The sequence below is a fragment of the Stegodyphus dumicola genome, chromosome 5 (assembly GCF_044657685.1).
Source record: "Stegodyphus dumicola isolate Sdum_Otavi_A_Nest chromosome 5, ASM4465768v1".
Classification (NCBI taxonomy): domain Eukaryota; kingdom Metazoa; phylum Arthropoda; class Arachnida; order Araneae; family Eresidae; genus Stegodyphus; species Stegodyphus dumicola.
In genome coordinates this window covers 99392898-99413401 of record NC_140772.1, presented here as the reverse complement: position 1 = coordinate 99413401, position 20504 = coordinate 99392898, and the positions used below count along the sequence as shown (strand labels likewise).

General features: G+C 35.5%; 1 protein-coding gene across 3 annotated transcripts in view; it reads right to left on the bottom strand.

The window, feature by feature from the left end:
• The window catches only part of LOC118188647 (ATP-binding cassette sub-family G member 1-like), a 60703-nt gene that overhangs the window by 20579 nt on the left and 19620 nt on the right, over positions 1 to 20504 (bottom strand). Inside the window, exons 1-2 of one of the 3 annotated variants that reach the window (XM_035359141.2) lie at positions 3401 to 3509; positions 321 to 605 (exon numbers count right to left, since the gene is read on the bottom strand). In XM_035359141.2, the coding sequence (XP_035215032.1) occupies positions 321 to 588 (268 nt within the window). In that variant the 5' untranslated portion in view covers positions 589 to 605; positions 3401 to 3509. Of the gene's footprint in view, positions 1 to 320; positions 606 to 3348; positions 3510 to 20504 lie in introns of those variants that run through there. The other 2 variants (XM_035359140.2, XM_035359139.2) reach the window with 2 other exon arrangements.

Genomic DNA, 20504 nt, shown 5'->3' with positions numbered 1-20504 from the left:
ATACGGTAAGCTTTTATTTGCTTCATTTCCATCCTGTAGCTGAATGGATGAAATCGCAAGTAGCAAAATTAAATGCTTTATTTACCTAAAATGAAGCCTTGCGGGGAGCTGCCCGATGCAGTAAAACCCGCACGTGGGTGGGTAAATTAGAGTAGAGAGAATACATTTGAGAAATTGGGTTTTATTATTTAGAGCAAATACTTAAAAATATCAGTTAAATTTGAAAATAAAATTAATTCACTCTGGTAATGCATATAACTAAATGGGAATTTTGCAATTTTTTAAAGAAATTTTTAGCGACTGGTTAAAGGTTTACAAACCTCCGCTACTTGTCAATGAAATATTCTTCCACTGCACTGTGATTGGAGGTCTTCTGAGCTCAATTTCTTTTAAAGGAGAACTAGTCATTCCAGCAGCCCTTTCTGCCATTCCCATATCATACGAATTTGATTTCGGTGATGACGTCCACAGCACAGTTGCATCATCCTTAGAATTACCACTTGGTGGCACCAAGGTCCTAACTGCCCATTGAGGAGATGCATTATGTGGAGGAGAGTCGAACTTGCTGACCGACAAAAGTTCCGCCATGGTTGGTTGTGGCGTATCTAAAACAGAATTGACTTTCAAATTTAAGTTCCTTAGTCATCACTTTAAAATGTCACAAATTATCAGTTCTCGAATTAAGGTGGACAGTTCTAGATCTGCTTTAAAGCTCGATTATCTGGCATTAAAAACACAATGTTTTTAGAATATCTGCAGAAGACATTTCATGCAGATTCTTAGTTAAATGGGAAATAAAATTTCAATTTAATTATATATATATATGAATTTTTCCTACAGCCTTAAAGTTAAACCCGGTGAGCTGTCTCAAAGCACAGCGAAATGACTAACCCGTTTTGAAAACTTCAGTTTGTTTGGACTGTCGAAACACTTTTCCCCCCATCTTTTAAAAGCACTTTCAGGTTAAAGTTAGCCTAACAGATCTGCATTTGCGACAGATTTCGAGAGCTGATTTTATTAGAATGAAAAGTTCAACTGCATTATTTTCGAAACACCTTGCGTGGTATTCAACTTTATATTCTTAGTTCTTTATTTCGAAACAGCATCTGTTGTGATTTTTAAAGAAGTGAAAATCTAGTGAACAAGCGAAAGCAATGGTAACTTAGTAAAAAATCGAGAACTACGAGGATTTAACTGCGCGTGGAAATATTCCGCGAACTTGAATGAAATAGCCAAAACAAGAACAGGTTTTCATTGAAAAACAAAGAATATTTAATGTTCAAATCCTAATTGCTCGAAAATGAGCAGCTAAAGCAAATTATCCTACAGTCACCGCTAAGTCCAGGAAATGATGAACCGAGGCCGTTACGGGTGAGTTCATAGTTCTAAGCATAAACACGAAATCAACTTTATTCTGCGTGCATGCATTCTTTTTTCTTTTGTGAAGGAATATCAATAGTTAAATATGATGTAATGTGTTCAGTCAGGATATTAATGTAAATTTAAAACTGGCTGAGCTATAGGCAATTTAAGAGCTGGAAACCAACTTACTAAAGTAAGAAACTATGTAAGCAAGATTCGAAACTGAAAACTAATTTTGTTTGCTACAAGCAGCAGAACTTGTACAGTCTTGTGTATTCTTATTAGTGCAAGCTTTTGTTAACATTTTAGAAGTATTAAAGTTTATTAGTATAAAGAGATATTCAAACGCAGCTCTCCTCTGTCTTTGAACAGAGCGGTGAAAGTATTAGCATTGGAATTAAACATATTTAAAAAATAATACAATGATAAGGATAAGGTAGCCGTAATTCAATTATCAAGACACTTGTTAAAACACTTGTCTGCGTTTCATTTAGCTATAATTAGGATTTTTGGTCTGCGGATTATCGCAAAGCACAGTAGGACTATGCCTAATGGAAGGAATGTCTCCGTGGAGGACTTTCTGGGAGAAATTGGCTCGTATGCACGTTGCACATGGAAAAAACCACGAAAACGCCAATGCAACGAGCCGGTTCGCCTGGAATCGAATTCAGATCAGAATTATCAGTGTTCAGCAACTTTACCGCTCGGCCTCTGGTGCGTATATTTATGTCAACACAAATTTATTAAAGTATGCAGAAGTCAACCTTTATGTAACTCAGCACGATGAGTGGTTTTAGAAAAAGTTATTTAGAATCGAGGAATATTTTGAGGAAAGTCAGATCTTTCGCCTTTGACCTTCAGCATCTACATATTGTACGAGGAAGTTAGCTTCGCAAAAATTTAGAATGAAAAATACAAGTTAAATACTTTCAAATAAACAAGTTACTGTTAAAGTTCAAGGTATTCGTATTTTTAATAATTTCCATATAGCATAATTTCCTATATATGAATATCTGATACTACAAGTATAATTAGCCTAGTCTTAATATTTTTACAAGCTTGACTAATATTGGCACGTAACACAAAAGCATGCAAGTTAGCTTTACCTTATCAGAAATATTTAAACATTTCTAAATCAACAAAGTAAATATTTCAGTTATAAAAATAAAAGGATATCTATATAATTAACTCACATTTCACACAATTTTGATATCCGATGTTATTGAAACACTTTTGAGAATACCGTTTACTGCTGTAAGAACTCACATTTTTTAGAGATATTTAAGATATCTGTACAATGTACTTACAGGAGGTTGGATTTATTTCAGAGAGACATCACTACGTGTATGACTTTTCTATAAAACTATTTAGATTGTTAATGATAATCTGGTTACTTAGAAAACTTCTAAAACTTTTTAATATAGCTTAAAATAGAAGCCACTTGATACTAGAATAGAAGAAGTACTCGACATACAATTAGACCTTCAACCAACAAATTCAGGATTTTTAAAATTAAATAATAAATTAGCATTAAAATAACTTTTGAGGCATAAATAAGAAAATTTTATAAATTATATCAGCACGTTAGTGCACTTAAGTTCAAAATAAGTTTGTTTTAAATATTTTGAAGGCAACCTAAATAAATTAAGAAAATAAAGTAGCTCAATATACAAGTTAAGTTACAGAATATCAATATACAAGGTTTTCAAATGTCTTTATAAATCTTCACATGTAGTTATTCACTAGCAGTTGTTTACAGTTAAAAGTTAACTGCATACTATAAAATAAATATATTTTCTAGAAAAATTAAACAATCTGAGATGATCAGTATGGACCCTAATATTAGGAATTTAAAATTCCCAGCAGAACACTATACCGCCACCCAACACAACTATTCTATTCTATTCTAGGGAAATAAACAGATAATTTATGGGGTTCCAAACTGCAAAGAATAACTTCCATGCAATCTAATTAAATGTAGCTCACCCATCTTGAGATGAAGCTGCTCAAACCAGGCTCTTTACACAGTAACACTCACCTATTAAAGGACTACCTGGTTTCAGCTAAAAAGGTGGAAAGAACAGTTCGCCCCGGTTGAGTGCTTTTGTACCGGCGTGCTTCTTGAAATTCAAACAGTTGCTTCTTGAAAGAGTGAAAAACAGGGCGCGTCATACTGCGGCATCCCGAACGGCATGTTAGAGCAATAAAAAAAAATCAGGTCGATGAAAGCGCTAAGTGAAACAGTTATTCGTAATATTTTTTAAGTCCTTGATATAATAGATTTCATTATATATTTAGATTTTTCTCTCTAGGTATGAAGTATAAAAATTTATCTAACTTTTACCAGTTTAAATGAATAAGACAAAGGAGATGCTACAATATCACTTATGTCACAGTAAGTCATAAAATAATCGAATCCTTTTTATTTATGCATTATTTAGGGAAAAGAAAATACTCTATTGGTCCCAAAATAAAATGATACTTTTTTTTAATACAGCCATTTTTAAGTCGTTCTCTTCTTACGTTTTATATTTGCAATCTAACATTTAAAAAATATATTAATGTAATTTAACACTTGTGCTCATTATGTTTTATATTAAAAAATGTTATTTAAATTTATCTGAAGTTGTAGGGCATTTAAAACCTCCAATTCTTTTTCTTGTTATGATCATCTTTAATATATCAAGTTCAAATATTCTGTTGCATGCTCAAGGTTCGTAGGTAATTTTTATGCTAGATTAAAAATTTTGCAGATGAAATAGCACGATTCGCTACGAAACCAATCATATTTTGTACACATTCCATGAAGATTTTCTCTTCATATGGAAACAGCTTGATAATGGGAAAACGACTTAGCCGTAATATTAATTCGCAGAAGGATACGTTGGAGCATAGGTTCTCAACTTTATTTTGCCCACCGCCCACAGTGGAAATATTTTTTTTTCTAAAGCCCCGCAATTTTTTTTAACTTGCGAATCTGAAACAGCTCTTGCCACGATTATATTTAAACGTGTAACAGTGTATACTATAGTCGTAAGACAGGATATGATCCTATTCTTATTCTAAGTTTAAAGAAGATGTTTCAGTGAGAACAATTAAAACGCATACTTAATTATATTAAAAAGTACTTTTATTAACATTCAAAAGACATTGAATTTATTACTTATCTAATGAGAAGGTTAAATGTGATGTATTTTAAGGAGTTCGTTAATATCAGCCTCTATTTTACTTAAGAAGAAACGTAAGTAACATGGAGCATATTTCTCCTTTTAGTTATCAACTTTGTTACAGCATCAAATCCACGTTCGGCTAAATAGAAAGATAGGAATGCTATCAGATATCGTTGAACAATCAACCATAATCCTGGATACAGTTGCAAAATCGGCTTCTGCAGCTCAAATTCTTGGTAGCCATTCTTGAATTTAATTTTTAATTCTTCATTTGTCGCCAGTTATATTAGTTCTTCTAACTAGGATGATCCTGCTATGTTGACAGAAAGGACCCAAACCCCAGTCTGGTATGATCATGTTTAGAATGTCCTGGAATCGTTCCTTGAAATCGCTGTGGAAGTTTTCCAAGTATTGACGGTAAACAAGCAAATCGTCGTGCTTGAATGATACTGTTAATAAATTTGTTAAGTTATTGAATTCGCGTCTGCCAATATTTCTTTTGTATAATAGCAGTTTTGACACGAAACAGCAACGCTGTTTTTTTGTCTTATTCAAGTTTCAGTCGTCGCCTTAAAGTTGGAGACTGACATCATTAAACAATTTGTACAAGTCTATCAAGTACGCAATATTGTTCTTTGATAAGATGAAGTTGTCGCGCAATTCGGTGTCTTTGTTTCCTAGGGACTCTATCACAGACCCAAATAGATTGTGAAATCGAGTCAAACAAGTACCTTTTGACAGCCAGCGCACCTCTGTGTAAAGCAGCAATCGGTTGAAATCTTCATCATTGGCAATGCAAATCTGACTAAATAATCAGTCATTCAACGTGTTACTTTTAATTTTATTAACTGTTTTGATAACATATTGCAGTGATGTATGGAGGCGTTCACTCAGACTTTTCGCAACCAAATGCTGGCGATTAATTACGCAATGGACAGCAAGAACGTCAGTAACTTTATCTTTTAAGGACGTTATGAAGCCTTTGTGACGCCCTGTCATAGCCGGTGCGCCATCCGTAGCAACTGACAAAATATTATTAAAAGGAATTTCTTTTTCATCACAAAACTTTTCGAGTGTATTGAATATGGTTTCTCCTTTTCTATCCGTTTCTAAATTGGTAGCAAACAATAGTTCTTGACATATTTGATAAACCTCACGTATGACAATAACAATGCTTCATTGGTTGATAAAGTGGACTCATTCAGCTGCACATGATTGCACAATGATTCTTCAGTGTTTTCAGCCATCTCATCAACTCCTCTTTGCATAGAACTATTGCTCAAAGGAGTTTTTCGGATAACATCTGTAGCTGGTTTATGGGACATCTGTAGCTGTATCTAGCTGGTAGCATATGGGACAAAATAATTCAGTTTTCCAGGCTGAAGCAATTGCTATTCGCAAAGCTATCGAGTTAACAAGCCCCTGGTAGGTTCCACTCTCAATATTCTTACAGACAGCCTGTCGGTCATATATGCCTTATAAAATCCCATACATTCTTCTCCTATCATAGCGGAGATTCAGGATGGGCTGAAGGAGCGTTCGCCGACAATGAATACCCTCATATATTGGATAAAGACGCATGCCGGCATTCAAGATAATGAGGAAGCCTACAGGCTAGTAAAAGCAGCAGCTCACAATATCAGTGCTCAAAGCGTTATTACCAAACTCCCGTGGTCTCACCTTAAAACCGTAACAAGGACAGCAGCTCAGCACCTGTGGCAATGGGAATGATATGCTACCGAACAAAGCAGGAGAAAAGAATCTCATATCATTAAGGAGATTCTCATATCTCATATACTCTCATATCAGATATGAGATACTCAGATACTCAGATATGAGAGTATATCTCATATACTCTCATATCTCTTAGGAGAGAGAGATCTCTCTCCTTAGAGATTCTTTGGCAGGAAGGCCTATGAATACTACCATAAAGTTTTGCTCGATCGTCTTGAGTCACCCCCACAAATAAGCATAGCCTAAATACTGTATATATTATGAAACATGTATGAATTAGGGCCAATGAAAGTTATTATGAACTGTGTAAGAATGTATTATGTAACAGGCTCAATGTATTATGAACTATGTAAGCAAGTATGAACTATGTAAGCATGTGTATGTATAAACTATGTAAGCATGTATTATGAAAGATCTATGTATTATGAACTACTTGTATATAAGCATGTAATATGAGCTATGTAACTATGTAAGCATATATTATGAACTATGTAACTATGTAAGCATATATTATGAACCATGTAACTATGTAAGCATATATTACGAACTATGTAACTATGTAAGCATGTGTATGTATAAACTATGTAAGCATGTGTATGTATAAACTATGTAAGCATGTATTATGATACAGGATCAATGTATGCTTTTATGGGCCCCATGAGGTGTTGCATCGGATAGTTGCGGAGCCTGGACTAGACCCGAATAGTCTAAGTAAGTAGCACGGGTGTTCAGACTCTGCTCTCAACTGTCAACTGTAGCTGGTTTATGAAGCACAGTGGTTATTACTTCTTTCACTGCTGGTAAAATTAAATTTTTCCCAATAGTATGTGGTTTGCCTGTTTTAGCAGTCAACAATGAGATATTGTACGAAGCTCGAAGACCGTCATCGTCTTGCTTAGAAACTGATGAAAAACGTTTTGATATGGTTGGCTGGATTTCATACTTCTTTTTCATATCTTTAAATGGATCACATCTATGTCTTTCTTATTCGGGTGCATTTTATTAAAATGATCTTGAAGCCTAGAGCCTTCATTGCTTCATTTGAAAATATTTTTGGGCAAATAAGGCACATTTGCGATGATGGATTCGTGGGATTTTTGATAAATCCCTTTTTAATATAATCCACACTATACTTCCGTCTCTTCCTTTTTTCTTCCTACATTGTTTTCACTTTAGAGATACGTATGTAGTATTAGTGAATGTTAGACATATCAATGTTAAGGGTTATTTATTGTAAAATATATATACTGTTTCATGTTTCAGCTGTGACAAAAAACGTGGTATTCAGAGCGTGTTGAGATTTAGCTATTAGAAGCTGGTAAAAAATACATGCCAAAAGACGTTTGTTATCAATTAACTATTTCCATTACCCAAAAATACGTGACAAAAGCGCAAATTTCCAATTAATTATTTCCTTTTCTCATGAAAAAAACCGGTGTCAAGCACTCTGCGGGAGATCTGCTCAGGGTGACACAAAAGAAAGACTTTGAGAACGCTAAAAGATGCGCTGGATGTGTGGTGAATAGGGCGCAGAGATTGCGTCCGCGGAAGCGAATGGTCTGCTTAGGTTTTATTCAATGCTTTAATACTAATTTTAACATAATTCATCTTTTGTATAACCAAGAACTAATTTGTTAAGTTTTCATTAAAAATCAAAAAGACAACCTGTCTGTTTCTTCTCCCATCTCGGGGAAACTCGGTGACGTTGCAATACTAGAGAGGTATCTCTCAACGGTGAAACGATCAACTTTTAAAACCCTGTCATCAATTGCGCGCGATAATGCTAATGAAAATAAAATGAACAATTATTATCTTTATATAGGTTGAACACATATAACACGCATCGACTGGCATAAGATAAACATGCAGTGACTCGTTTACAACACTCGGCGCCGAAAAAAGCGCCGGGGCAAGGGTGGCGGGAGCAGAGCACGGTTTAGCTGCTGACTGCTAACGGTTTAGAAACTGACAGATAATACTGCCAGTTTCTGAAGGATTGCAAAAATCACGTTATTTAACAAAACTTGTTATAACTGAAGTGTTACATGCATATTTTTTGCTATTTTTTTATTAAGAGGCTTTTTGTTAACTTTACCTGTATTTATAAATAAGATATTTCACGTGAAATTGGATGATTTGAAAAATTTAATTCAAATCTAAAATTAAAAATTTTTATATCATCCAAGTCTGTATATATCTGAATGCAATGGAATCTTTAACTTCAATTTTCATTCACTTCTCGAACTACAGAAATATGTGAATTTTTGCACATGTGATAAAAGTGATTAAAATACGTACAATAACAAAAATTAGCCAATATTGGAGCTAGTTCAGTTTTCCTACCCCCTCAAATATTTATAAACAACTTTAAAAAAGTAAACATTTAAACAAAATCTTTTGGTTTGTTTTCTAAAAGGCAGAATTTTATATAAATCATTAATAAAGCTATAAATTTTATAAAGCTATTTTATATTTTATGATTTGTCTATCAGTAGCTATAAAACAACTTTTCCTGTTTACTTAATCAGCTTTATAAATAAAGTTAGGTTATGGTTAGTACCTCCTCTTGCGAGGTATATTTGCTTAAACTGCAATAATACATTTGTAAAAATATTAGTGTGTATTCCACATACAGTAACAAAATCATGCTATAATCTATTAATTCTCTCTATTGCTGAGTATAAAAGAACCCATCAAACACAACGTTACAACTAAGTCTAGCTCTTTATTGTTGCAAAAAAAGTAATTGTTTCTACCCTTTTTTTGCTACAACCTCCACTAACTACGAAAATATTATCAAACAATTCCGGGTTAAAAAAAGAAGAAAAAAATTAACCTTTAGTTCACTTTGTCTACCGCCCTAGACTAAATAACATCTATTTTTTTATACAATGTATAGGTGATAGGAAAGTTGAAATAGAACCCCAGTATTAAAGTTTACTTTCGTTAGTACATGATAAGCGTTTTTTTTAGACAATATTTTTTTAATCTGTCCGTGCGTCTTCGTAACATGTCAACGCCCCCTAATTTTCTGTGGGTTTTCTACTGCCCACTTGAAAGTTTCAAACGCCCGCTAGGGAGCGTTATCGCCCACGTTGAGAATCTAGACGTTAGAGCGTAATGGTTGCAGAAAAATGAGCTTGAACACTGTTGCCATACCAAGCCTCTCACATATTTCTTCTGTAGCCGGAGAGGCAATGCCTTCTTTACTTTCAGCGACATTCTCTTCTCATGAAGTCTTTATTTCAGTCAGTAATTTCAATAATTAAGTTTCAATAATTAAGTTTCAATAATTAAGTTCAATAATTAAGTTTAGAGTCATGAGATTGTTACTGAGCTGTTATTCTGCGTTTCTTGCTTTAGACCAATGATTTTCCATCTTTTTTGCCCTTTCACCACTACTAATCATCCCTCCTTCCCTTCCAAAACTCGAAAAATACATGTACATTTATTTAGATTTAGTTAAATTTTTAACGGCACAGCAGGAAGCAGGTGAAATCAAGCTGATGCATTATCTCCCTGAAACTATAAAATTCTCCCCTAAAGGGGAATTTTAGAGTTTCATAGTTTCCCCCTGGTTGACAACCATGGAGGTAAGAAAGAAAACTAGGAATTCTACCTCAATGTTGAGAACTCCTGCTTTAAACTTCGCTCTGTGAGAGATTTTGATGATATGCGATATTCTACCCGTATTTGTAGAATTTGCCTATTTTTTTATTCCTTCCCTTGAGCTAGTTATAGCTGTTTATTTACCTGCCTGATCTTTTAATTACTTCAATAAAATGTCAGTTCATTCCTCTCCATCTGTCATAATTATTAATAAGGTCTCTACGAATCAGTAGCACTATCAGGTTCAATGTTCCTTCTAACCTTCTTCGGGAACATGCAAGGACCTGACCCGGAACAGAGAGCTTACTAAAGCTATGTTCAAAACTGTGGGAAGTAAACAGGATACACAAGAAGGGTATATAAAACCCTTTATTTTTCTCTATTTACAATGAATTCCGTACTTCGGAATACACCGACCCGCTACTTGGGGTCAAAACGTAAAAGTATAAAAATAAAACTAAACTCTAATTTAACTTTAAAATAATAAACGTGGAAGATTGGCCTTATATTAACAGGAAGCGTATGTAGTACAGAGAACTGTGAACACAATACGTTTAAAAATTATCAAGAGGATTAAAACATCTGGCCTGGAAGACAAACAGCAACTGCGTAACTTCTAAGGTAAGCGGCCTGCTTCGACTCACTGCTTCCTCTCTCTCGCTTGGCAAAAAGCCACAACTTAAATACTTGGCGTTCGCCAGACAAACTTTGCATAAAAACCTTAACGCTTATAATTCTGGCCGGAAGTAGAAAATAAGAAGTGATAGTAAAGATTTAAAATAAAATAAACGTTAGTAAAACTTAAGATACTTACATACTTCCCGCCAGAGTTAATTAGTTTGAAACTGAGGTCTAAAACGACTTTGTTCAAAACTTTTAGCTCTAGAATCTAACGCGAGGCCAATCTTTTACAAATATACTTCGCTAGAAACTAGAAATTTAAAAGAAAGAAATTTGTTTTTACAATAGCAGCTCCCAGGATACACAATTTTTTCATCTGTACTGCATCTAAACAGGAGCTCTTATTCAAATCTGGTTCCTTCCAGAGATCTGGAAGGAAAACTAGTTTAATGAAATGTTACACAATGAAAATGGCAAGTAACATGTATAATTATACTTCTCTTAACATTCTTATTTCATTCATGACTATTTTAATTATCTCTCCCCGTGCTCTCTGACATGTGTTGTAAAAAACACCAAACACGAATGTGTTTCAGTCTACGTGTTCCACACTTCCTCCTACAATCAAAACACTAACGTGTTAAAATTCAACATAACAAGACCTCTTAACACACCCTAATTTCAACTCTAAGCCCTGAGGTACTATTCTAAAAGTGGCTAACTCTAAAGTGTAGCGTCAGAGAGCCTAAGTACATCATTCAACCTTTAACACATATACGCCATGCTTTAGTCTTTTTACAGTCACACGAATAAAAAAAAAATTAACATTCACTTTTACCATATCACGGTATTTCTTAACATTTAAAATAACAGTTCATATTGTATATAAGAACATATCAACATGCCGTTAATTTTGCACATTTGAAAACATACATTAGTAGTACATTGTTAACTTCTATTCTTTTCAAAGCAAGTGCCAATTCTTTCTACATTGAAATACTACATTTCAAAAAGTCTTTCAGACTAAAACTTCTTTCTTGCTAGAATGTTTTAAATAAAATTTATACAATAACTTTTACAATATTCAAGTATTTACACATTCCTATTATACATCAACTTTAGTTTTACGCGCGAGTAATTGAAAAACATAATACCAAACTCGGTAACAACTCATTTCTCGCCCTTTTGGCGATAAAGGTAGACCTCGCATGAGGTAAAACTTCTTGAAATCTGCCACTTGCAGTAAGAATGAAAGATTAACTTAAGTTTGCAAAGTAACATAAAATTTTACTTATCTTTGTGATATTCGGACATCCTTTTCTGGGCCCAGTCCTTAAAGGTATTGCAGACAGTTGTTTGATTTATCCTCCTTCTTGTACGGGCTCGCCCTTCAGTGCCTTCCTCTGGAAGCTTCCTTTTTTCACCAGTTCGGTCACCCTTGAATACCTCCTTTTTCTCCTCTGCTTGTGGTCTTGGCCGTTTGAAGGCAGCTGGTCTTGGCGGAACCGGGAACCTTCTTTCGTGTTCCTGCTTGTACCTCGTTGCTGGCCGTTCAAATTTTCCTTGTAACTTTTCCTCCGCCGCTGATGGCCCTTCCGCAGTTCGGCGGCATTTGCTGCGGAGATTCCTGTCGGATGAGTAGATCTTCCGTTTTAGAGCCGGGTTATAGTTGCCGTCATTTCTCCTGGTTCTCTTCACATACGTCGTCCTTCTCCCTTCTTCATTCTGGGGGTGTTCGTGAACTCTCTTTTCTGGACGGTGGAACGGCTTCTTTTTCTTGCTACCTTCAATTTTTCCGCGGGGAAATTTTCTTTTCACTTGCTCCTGCCTCTTAATGGCTTGCCCTTGTACTTGTCGTTTTTCCACCTCTGGAGCTTGTGCCTGCGGTGTCTGCCGTGCCGGATCCTGAAAAAGATCTGAAAATATTTGCATTTTATTACGATCGAAGTAGGGTTTGATTTGATCAATGTTTGCGGAGCAGGTTTCACCATTTCTGGCTTTTAAAACTACTACAGCGTGAGTTATTTTTTCTATAACATATGGTCCTTCAAATCGTGGAAAACATTTGGCAGTCTTATCTTCTGGTGCTGAAGAAAGTGAATGCTTAATTTTTAAAACTTCATCCCTTACTTTATAAGTTACTCCCCGTCGTTTCAAATCATAATAGAGCTTCTGTTTTCTTTGTGCTACTTCCGTATTCTTCTTTGCTTCCTTAATTAGTTTTTCTTATATCACCCATTTTAAATTCTGGGGCTCTTTGTTGCACATAAAATAATTTATCTAACGGCGTTATAATCTTTCTGCCTAAAAATAACTCAGCAGGAGTTTTGCCCGTTGTATCATGTTTTGCGGTCCTAAGGGCGAAAGCAAATTCATTGACATAGTTATCCCAGCTTTTATGAAAATTTTTAACATAACTACGGATAATTTTCACTCTATTTCTATTGACCCGTTCCGCTATATTTGATTGCGGCCGATACGGGACCATTTTTAAATGACGTATGCCCAGTTTTTGGCACATGTCTTCAAATATATTACTTACAAATTGAGGACCATTATCCGATATAACTTTTAGGGGCGCCCCGTATTTTAAAATATATTTATTTAAAATAGAATCAGTAACTAATTTCGCGGAGGCTCGTTTTAAGGGAACAATTTCGGTCCATTTACTAAAATGATCAACCATAACAAGGAGATAGCGACTTTTATTTAACTGACTTTTTCGGAAAGGGCCCAATAAATCGATGCCAATTATTTCATTTGGAAATTCGGATTTAATACTATTTAGAAACCCGGCCGGGCGGAAATTAATATAATTAACTGTTTGACATGTTGGGCAGGACTGGACATACGCCCTTGTTAACTTTTGCAGTTCAGGAAAGTAGACTGCCTCGCGTACGCGTTGGATAGTTTTTCGAATACCAGCATGAGAAGCTAAAGTCTGTCATGGAGCTCCTGCAGGATATTTAATCTAAGACTAGCTGGGATAACAGGTCGAAATTCGTTGTTGGAATTCGTAGTTTTTGTATAGAATAATAGACCATCTATTAGTTCGTAATGGGCCGCCCTATTTCTTATCGCCACAATATCTTGGTGACTAAAATTTTCAGGATCCTTCAAATACTCATAAATGCCTCCAAACTCAGGATCCTTACCCAGTTCGGTTATTACCGTTTCTCGGGAATTTATTGTACATGCTGTGAGCATTGCCACCTTTACGGTATTACCTTGTTCATCTATTTTAATTCTTGATAGGGCATCTGCTACGATATTTTCCTTTCCGGGGGTATGCTTGATTACCAGATTATATTCTTGCAGCTTGAGTGCCCATCTTATTAACCTTGGGGATAAACTTTTCCCTGAGTACAATCTAGTTACCGCCGCATGATCAGAGTACACTGTTATCGGCGCCTTTCCAAAATAGACTCGGAACTTTTGCACTGCTAACAGAACTGCAAGTGCCTCTCTCTCGGTCGCGGAATAGTTTCTTTGTGTTTGATTTAAAGTTCGGCTAAAAAATGCCACGGGCTGCTGATTTGGTGAAAGTACCGCTCCCACCGCATAATCCGAAGCATCCGCTGAAATTTCTAAATTCTCATCCTTTTCAGGAAATTTCAACACAGGGGCTTGCGTTAATGCTTGTTTTAATTTTTCGAAAGCACTATTGGCTTCGGCCGTCCACGAGAATCTTGCCTTTTTCCTTTTTAATTTTAACAATGGCTCAGCGATAGCCGCAAAATCTTTTATGAAGGACCTATAATATGAACAAAGTCCTAGAAAAGAAGAGAGCTTCTTTGCCGTGTTTGGAGTCGGATACTTTTGTACAGCGATTATTTTTTATTCGTCTGTCTCGATTCCTTTTTGAGATATTTTGTAACCTAAATATTTTAATTCAGGGGCTGCAAATTTGCACTTTTCAACATTAACTTTTAGACTGGCCTCATTTAATAAAGAAAACACCTGTCTTAAATCCTGTACATGTTGGTCGAGATTATCACTAGTAATAATGATATCGTCTAAATAGATAAATGTGGACTTTCCAAGAACAGGTCTTAACACAATGTCCATGCATCGCTGAAATGTTGCCGGGGCCCCTGAAAGGCCAAACGGCATACGCAAAAATGCAGAAGTGCCAGACTTGGTTATAAAAGCAGTCTTAGGCACGTCCTCAGGCCTAACCCCCATTTGAAAATAACCAGTCGTTACGTCTAAAGTCGTCATAAATTTGGTTGATTTTATGTTTCTTAGAATTTCTTCAATGATCGGTAACGGATATACCGGATATTTAGTTATGGAGTTTAATTTACGGTAATCAATAGCGAATCTCCACCTTTTTGGATGCGTCAAAGGATAGTCATTATTTTTCTTACATAAAACCACCGGGCTAGCATAACTACTTGAGATGGGCGTTATGATCTTTTTATGTAGCATATCGGTAATATGCCATTCTATAATTTTTTCCTTATTCTTATCATACCGGTATGGTTTTTGGCGAACTGGCATTGCATCTCCGGTGTCAATACTATGGTTAGTAACCTGAGTAAATCCTGGAATATCACTAAATAACGAAGCAAATTCACTTACCACTTGTCGGATTCTTCCTTGCTCGTCATTAGGGAGGTGGTCAAGTTTTAACATCGGCGGTTCAGCCTTTTCTGCAAGAACTGGTTTCATTCTCAGCTTAAGGGACGCTTCATTAAAATCCAGTGTTGCTTGTGCGTCTGAAAGAAAATCTATTCCTAAGATTAAATGTGCTTGCAGATTCTTTACTATAAAAAACATCACCTTTATTTGTTCGTCCTTGATACGGATATACAACGGTACTTTACCTATGCACTTACATTTTTCTCCTTGCGCCGCTAACACTGTCGTATTATCCGAATTATATATGCGGTATTTGCGAAAATACTTCCTAAAAAAATCTTCTGCCACACAGGAACACTGCGCGCCTGTATCCAGGAGTGCGGTGATTATTCACTAACACTTCAATCTTCGGAAGAGTCAAATTTTTCACCATTACTGTATTTAACTTGTAGGAAGAGGGGTTTTCGTGGCCTTCGGATTTCCGCACCCTCCCGTCAGCAGAAATCCGTTTTAGTTTAAATTATTTTTCATTTCCGTGCTTTCCTTCTTTTTCCCCTGGCCTTGAGACTTTTTTCCTGGATTGCTATTGAACTGTCGACGTTCGCCGGTTGTTTTTGAATGCTCGGGTTTTCTTGCCCACTGATTCGCTTTGCTTCCGTAGTCGTGTGCTTGAGTTTGCTGTAGTCTTGGCGCACCAAATTGATTTCGCTGTTGATATTGGCGTCTTCTTTCAATGTCCGCCGTTCTTCTACTTTCAAACTGGATTGCTAGCTCAAATAACTTTTCCAGTGTAGTCGGATTTCTTAATTCAATAAAGTCTTGCACTTGGGGCAGTAACCTCGGCAAAATCACTTGAATTATTTCAGGATCCGGACGGTTTCCATACAAGAGTTTGAAGACGTGAATTTTTCTTAAAATAAAGCTTGAGAGGTTTTCGATTCTTTGTTGATATATACTAAAAAGTTCCGTTTCTAATTTCGCACGATCCCTTACAACAGGGAAGGCTTTTAGTACGGCAGTCTTGAAATTTTCGTAAGTATAGGTGGTACTTCCTGCTTGACCCAAGAGACTTCTGCCTATACATTTGAACCAGTTAAACGCTTGGCCCCTCAAAGCGCTGGTAGCTAAGGTAACTTTTTGAAACTCGTGCACGGGGTAGAGCATGAAGTGGTCATCCAATTTTTCCAAAAAACTGGTTACCGGTGAGTTTCCATTAAATGTTGCTTCTGGTTTCATCGAAGCGCGCATGGTCTGGACGATGTAACCAAATCCTTCCAGGGCGGCAGCTGGCATTTCTGGATTCTGAGCCGTTTCTGCAGGCAGCACAGGTTCTTCTTGAAACTCGGCCATTGTTATTCTTCTTCGTTGGGCGCCACTATCAGGTTCAATGTTCCTTCTAACCTTCTTCGGGAACATGCAAGGACCTGACCCGGAACAGAGAGCTTACTAAAGCTATGTTCAAAACTGTGGGAAGTAAACAGGATACACAAGAAGGGTATATAAAACCCTTTATTTTTCTCTATTTACAATGACTTCCGTACTTCGGAATACACCGACCCGCTACTTGGGGTCAAAACGTAAAAGTATAAAAATAAAACTAAACTCTAATTTAACTTTAAAATAATAAACGTGGAAGATTGGCCTTATATTAACAGGAAGCGTATGTAGTACAGAGAACTGTGAACTCTACAATACGTTTAAAAATTATCAAGAGGATTAAAACCTCTGGCCTGGAAGGCAAACAGCAACTGCGTAACTTCTAAGGTAAGCGGCCTGCTTCGACTCACTGCTTCCTCTCTCTCGCTTGGCAAAAAGCCACAACTTAAATACTTGGCGTTCGCCAGACAAACTTTGCATAAAAACCTTAACGCTTATAATTCTGGCCGGAAGTAGAAAATAAGAAGTGATAGTAAAGATTTAAAATAAAATAAACGTTAGTAAAACTTAAGATCCTTACAGCACTTAATACTAGGAAGCACTTTTTTGACTTTGTAAAACATCATTAAATCGTCATGTATGCTGTGCTTTAATGCTGTGTTTAATTCGGATCGTATTAATTAGTAATAATTATGTAAGGCTGTGTTTCATTCAAATCAGCACGATAAATTTGAAAAAAGATCGAAGCTTTGCAAACTGCACAAATAAACAAATCTGCTGAAAATATTTTAATAGTTACGCCATTTTTACCAAAACAAATGAATCATTTAAAACCTACAGTACGTTTTTATTCGTGTTTCTTTAGATGAAATTAGAAACTTTTGTTTTATTATTTTTCATATTGAATTAGATAAAAGACTCTAATTGACTTTTCTCCAAAATCAGCTTATCACTTTAATCACGCGTTTGTAACAGATAGTTTGAGCTGAAAAACGTAAAAAATTACGCAAGTAGCTAACGAAAATGTCTTGGCTAACGGCCAGCTTTCTCATGCGCGTTCACAAGCACTCATATTAACGCTATATACTTATTCCAGTGTGCGAAGTTACTTGAAGTTACGCCAATCACGTATTCTGCTTTCAACATATCCATATATTTACCTACCATGTCTGGATCATAAACGTTATGTAAGATATCTAATATATGTAAGATATGTAAGATAAAATCAGCGGAAATACGAAGAAGGCTTAATTCCTTTAAAAGATGAAAACATGTTTAATCAATAGAGAAATCGATGACGCATTTTGAATGAATTTCTTTTTTTCCTGATGATTATTAAGCTAATTTCCAATGACAATCTATCATATACTGAATATTTAATGGTAAAAGTGTCCTATCGTACGCTGAATCTTTCGCACGCTAAATTCTGCGAGAGAAAATATCATAGTATACTAATAAAATACTCGATAGGTTTTAATATGGAATATTCAAAAACGCTAATTTCAACTCCAGAAATATTTTCAGATACTTCCATTTCAGAACTTCGAAATTCATAGGAAAATACATAAAAACATGGCTCAGATTCATAAATTAATAACAAATTTATTTCACATCTTGCTTTATATATAAAACACACCGTGCACAGTGGCATTTTCCAAGCTTTTCATGCACTAAGAATGAGTTTTCATACTTAGTGAGCGAATACGGAGACGATTACCAAGATGCCGTAACAGTCGGAGAATGTTTTACCTGTTGACTTATACAAACTTTTAATTACTATGCAATATAAATTTCGTGCACGTGTTAAAAGATGCAACCATGTGAGTCTTTTGATTGTGTGACTCACAGGTGCATTTTTGCACGAGAAATTCGCTTTTGCCCTTTCCTGAAGTAATTCTGACGAGAGGTTAAGTTTTTTGCACATATGAGAAAACTGACTTTTATTTCAAATAAATACAAAATTTGACAGTTACAATCTACAAATATATAGACTTCCATACAGATATATGGACTTCTATACAAATATATGGACCCTAATTAAGACACAATAATATATAGGGTCATATATGGATCCTATATGAACCATTCTACAAATATTTGCACCTCTTTTTTACAAGAATTTAGTACAATTCTCCATTCTGTTCTTTCACAGATCTGTAGATAGAAATGTTTATAAGGAAATCCCTCATCTTTACACCCTGCCTTCGTAGTATCATTGAAAAGCACATGCTGCTAGCAATCGGGAGGTCCGGGTTTCAAATAACAGGAAAGGCACTGGTGATTGTTTATGCCTTCTTCTCCGAAATAAACATAACTTACGCTACTTATTGACCGAGTAGCTTGACCAGACTTCGGCCAGATCTTACAAAATGCAATTTCTTTTTTTCAGAGTTTGGTAAAGACAGAGTTTACGGGCAATCATTGGCCTCGTCCATCCAGCAGCTTTGTGACCAGATAATGTATACCCTGCAGGCCATCACAGTAAAATTGATACAATGAGTTTAGAATGAACTTGCTTATCGTGTGGATGTGTATGATGTGATCTACTGTAAACATATTGAAGGATTACTCTGTAAGGTATATCCTAAGTTTACAAAAGTTATTTTAAGTTTGTCACACTTCCCTATCTCTCCTAATTTCAGCTTATAATTCCTTACCAGAATGAGTTTTTAGAATCGCGTTAAATGCAAATGAGTAGTAAAAAGTATTTAAGTCGAAGCTCCACTGACTTCGGTAGGAGTGAGAATTAGATTTCCTGAAGAAAGCGCGTTTGCTTTTGGACTACGTCTCTCTAAGCTGTTACTACGCTCGGCCGTATTACGTGCCCTTAATAGCTTCGCTAGCTAATTTAATAATAGAGGCCAACTAGTTAGAAACTGTGTTAGCTTCCGCTTAATCTCTTTAGTTAGTCATTAGTTAAGTTCTTATTTTTTAATTTTTGAGTTCAAGCCCAAGTAGAGGCTTTGTTGTACGTCTGAGAAAGGGACCGTCTGTACATTTTTGTTGTGAGCAATAAGGGGTAATTAACCCTTCTTAAGTTTTACGTTTCTGTTTCTGGATTTAAGCGATTATTCGCTTAGTAGTTTAGTAAGTTCCTCCACACTTAGATAAAAGGGAAGATCCCTACAACTCAATGTATCAGATGCTGGACAGTTGCCACTGCTGAACGTGTATGTTGTACCCCGATATGGTGTGGTAAGGAAAATAAAATGTTATCAACTTTTAAAACCACACCATTATTTCTATATGTTTAATGTTTTGAAATTATTCTTGTTTATGTGACAATTTTTGTAAACAGAATGTTAAAAAATTATGTTTACAGGTTTCTAAATCAGAATATAAATTAATATATTTTCAGTGAAATTTGAACCTTCAGAAAACAATTTCTTTGAGAAAAACAGTTTATGGAACTTAGTCATATGAGACACTAAACTTTCTTCAAATTTATTTCAGTCTTCCTATAAGTTTTCTTTCCCCAAATCCTGTACGATTCATATATTAATTATGTTGCTATACCAAATGCTATGCAGCTTAGGCAACGCAGTTTGGTTTCATTTCATTTGTTTTACTATCCTATTTTGCATGAAGAGTTAATGCTATTGCAAGTATACTAAAACGAAATAAAACCTAGGCGATTCTGTGCGTAATATACGGTGTTAGTAAAACTATTTATGAATAAAAGTAATGTTGCTCGTTCGTTTTAAATTATATCATTTAAAACATATTGTTAAAAATAGAAAAATTTATATTATTAAGAACTGCACTCATTGCTTTTTCAATCGCTCTTTTGTTAAAGAGTTATATTTTGTAAGATAAACTGAGATTATTTACATTGTGCCAAAACACTCAACGGCTATCCACCTAAGGACTTTCTAAGAGAATCTTATGTTACACAGGGGAATACCAGGAAAACTTGTTTTCAGCCAGCCCGTTAACTGGGATTTGAACCCCCATCGGTCTACTATCGTTCAGTAAATTTACCGCTTGGCATTTGGTGAGCCTGAAAGATCAGTGAAAGAGTCTTGTGTCACACCAAGTGTCATTATG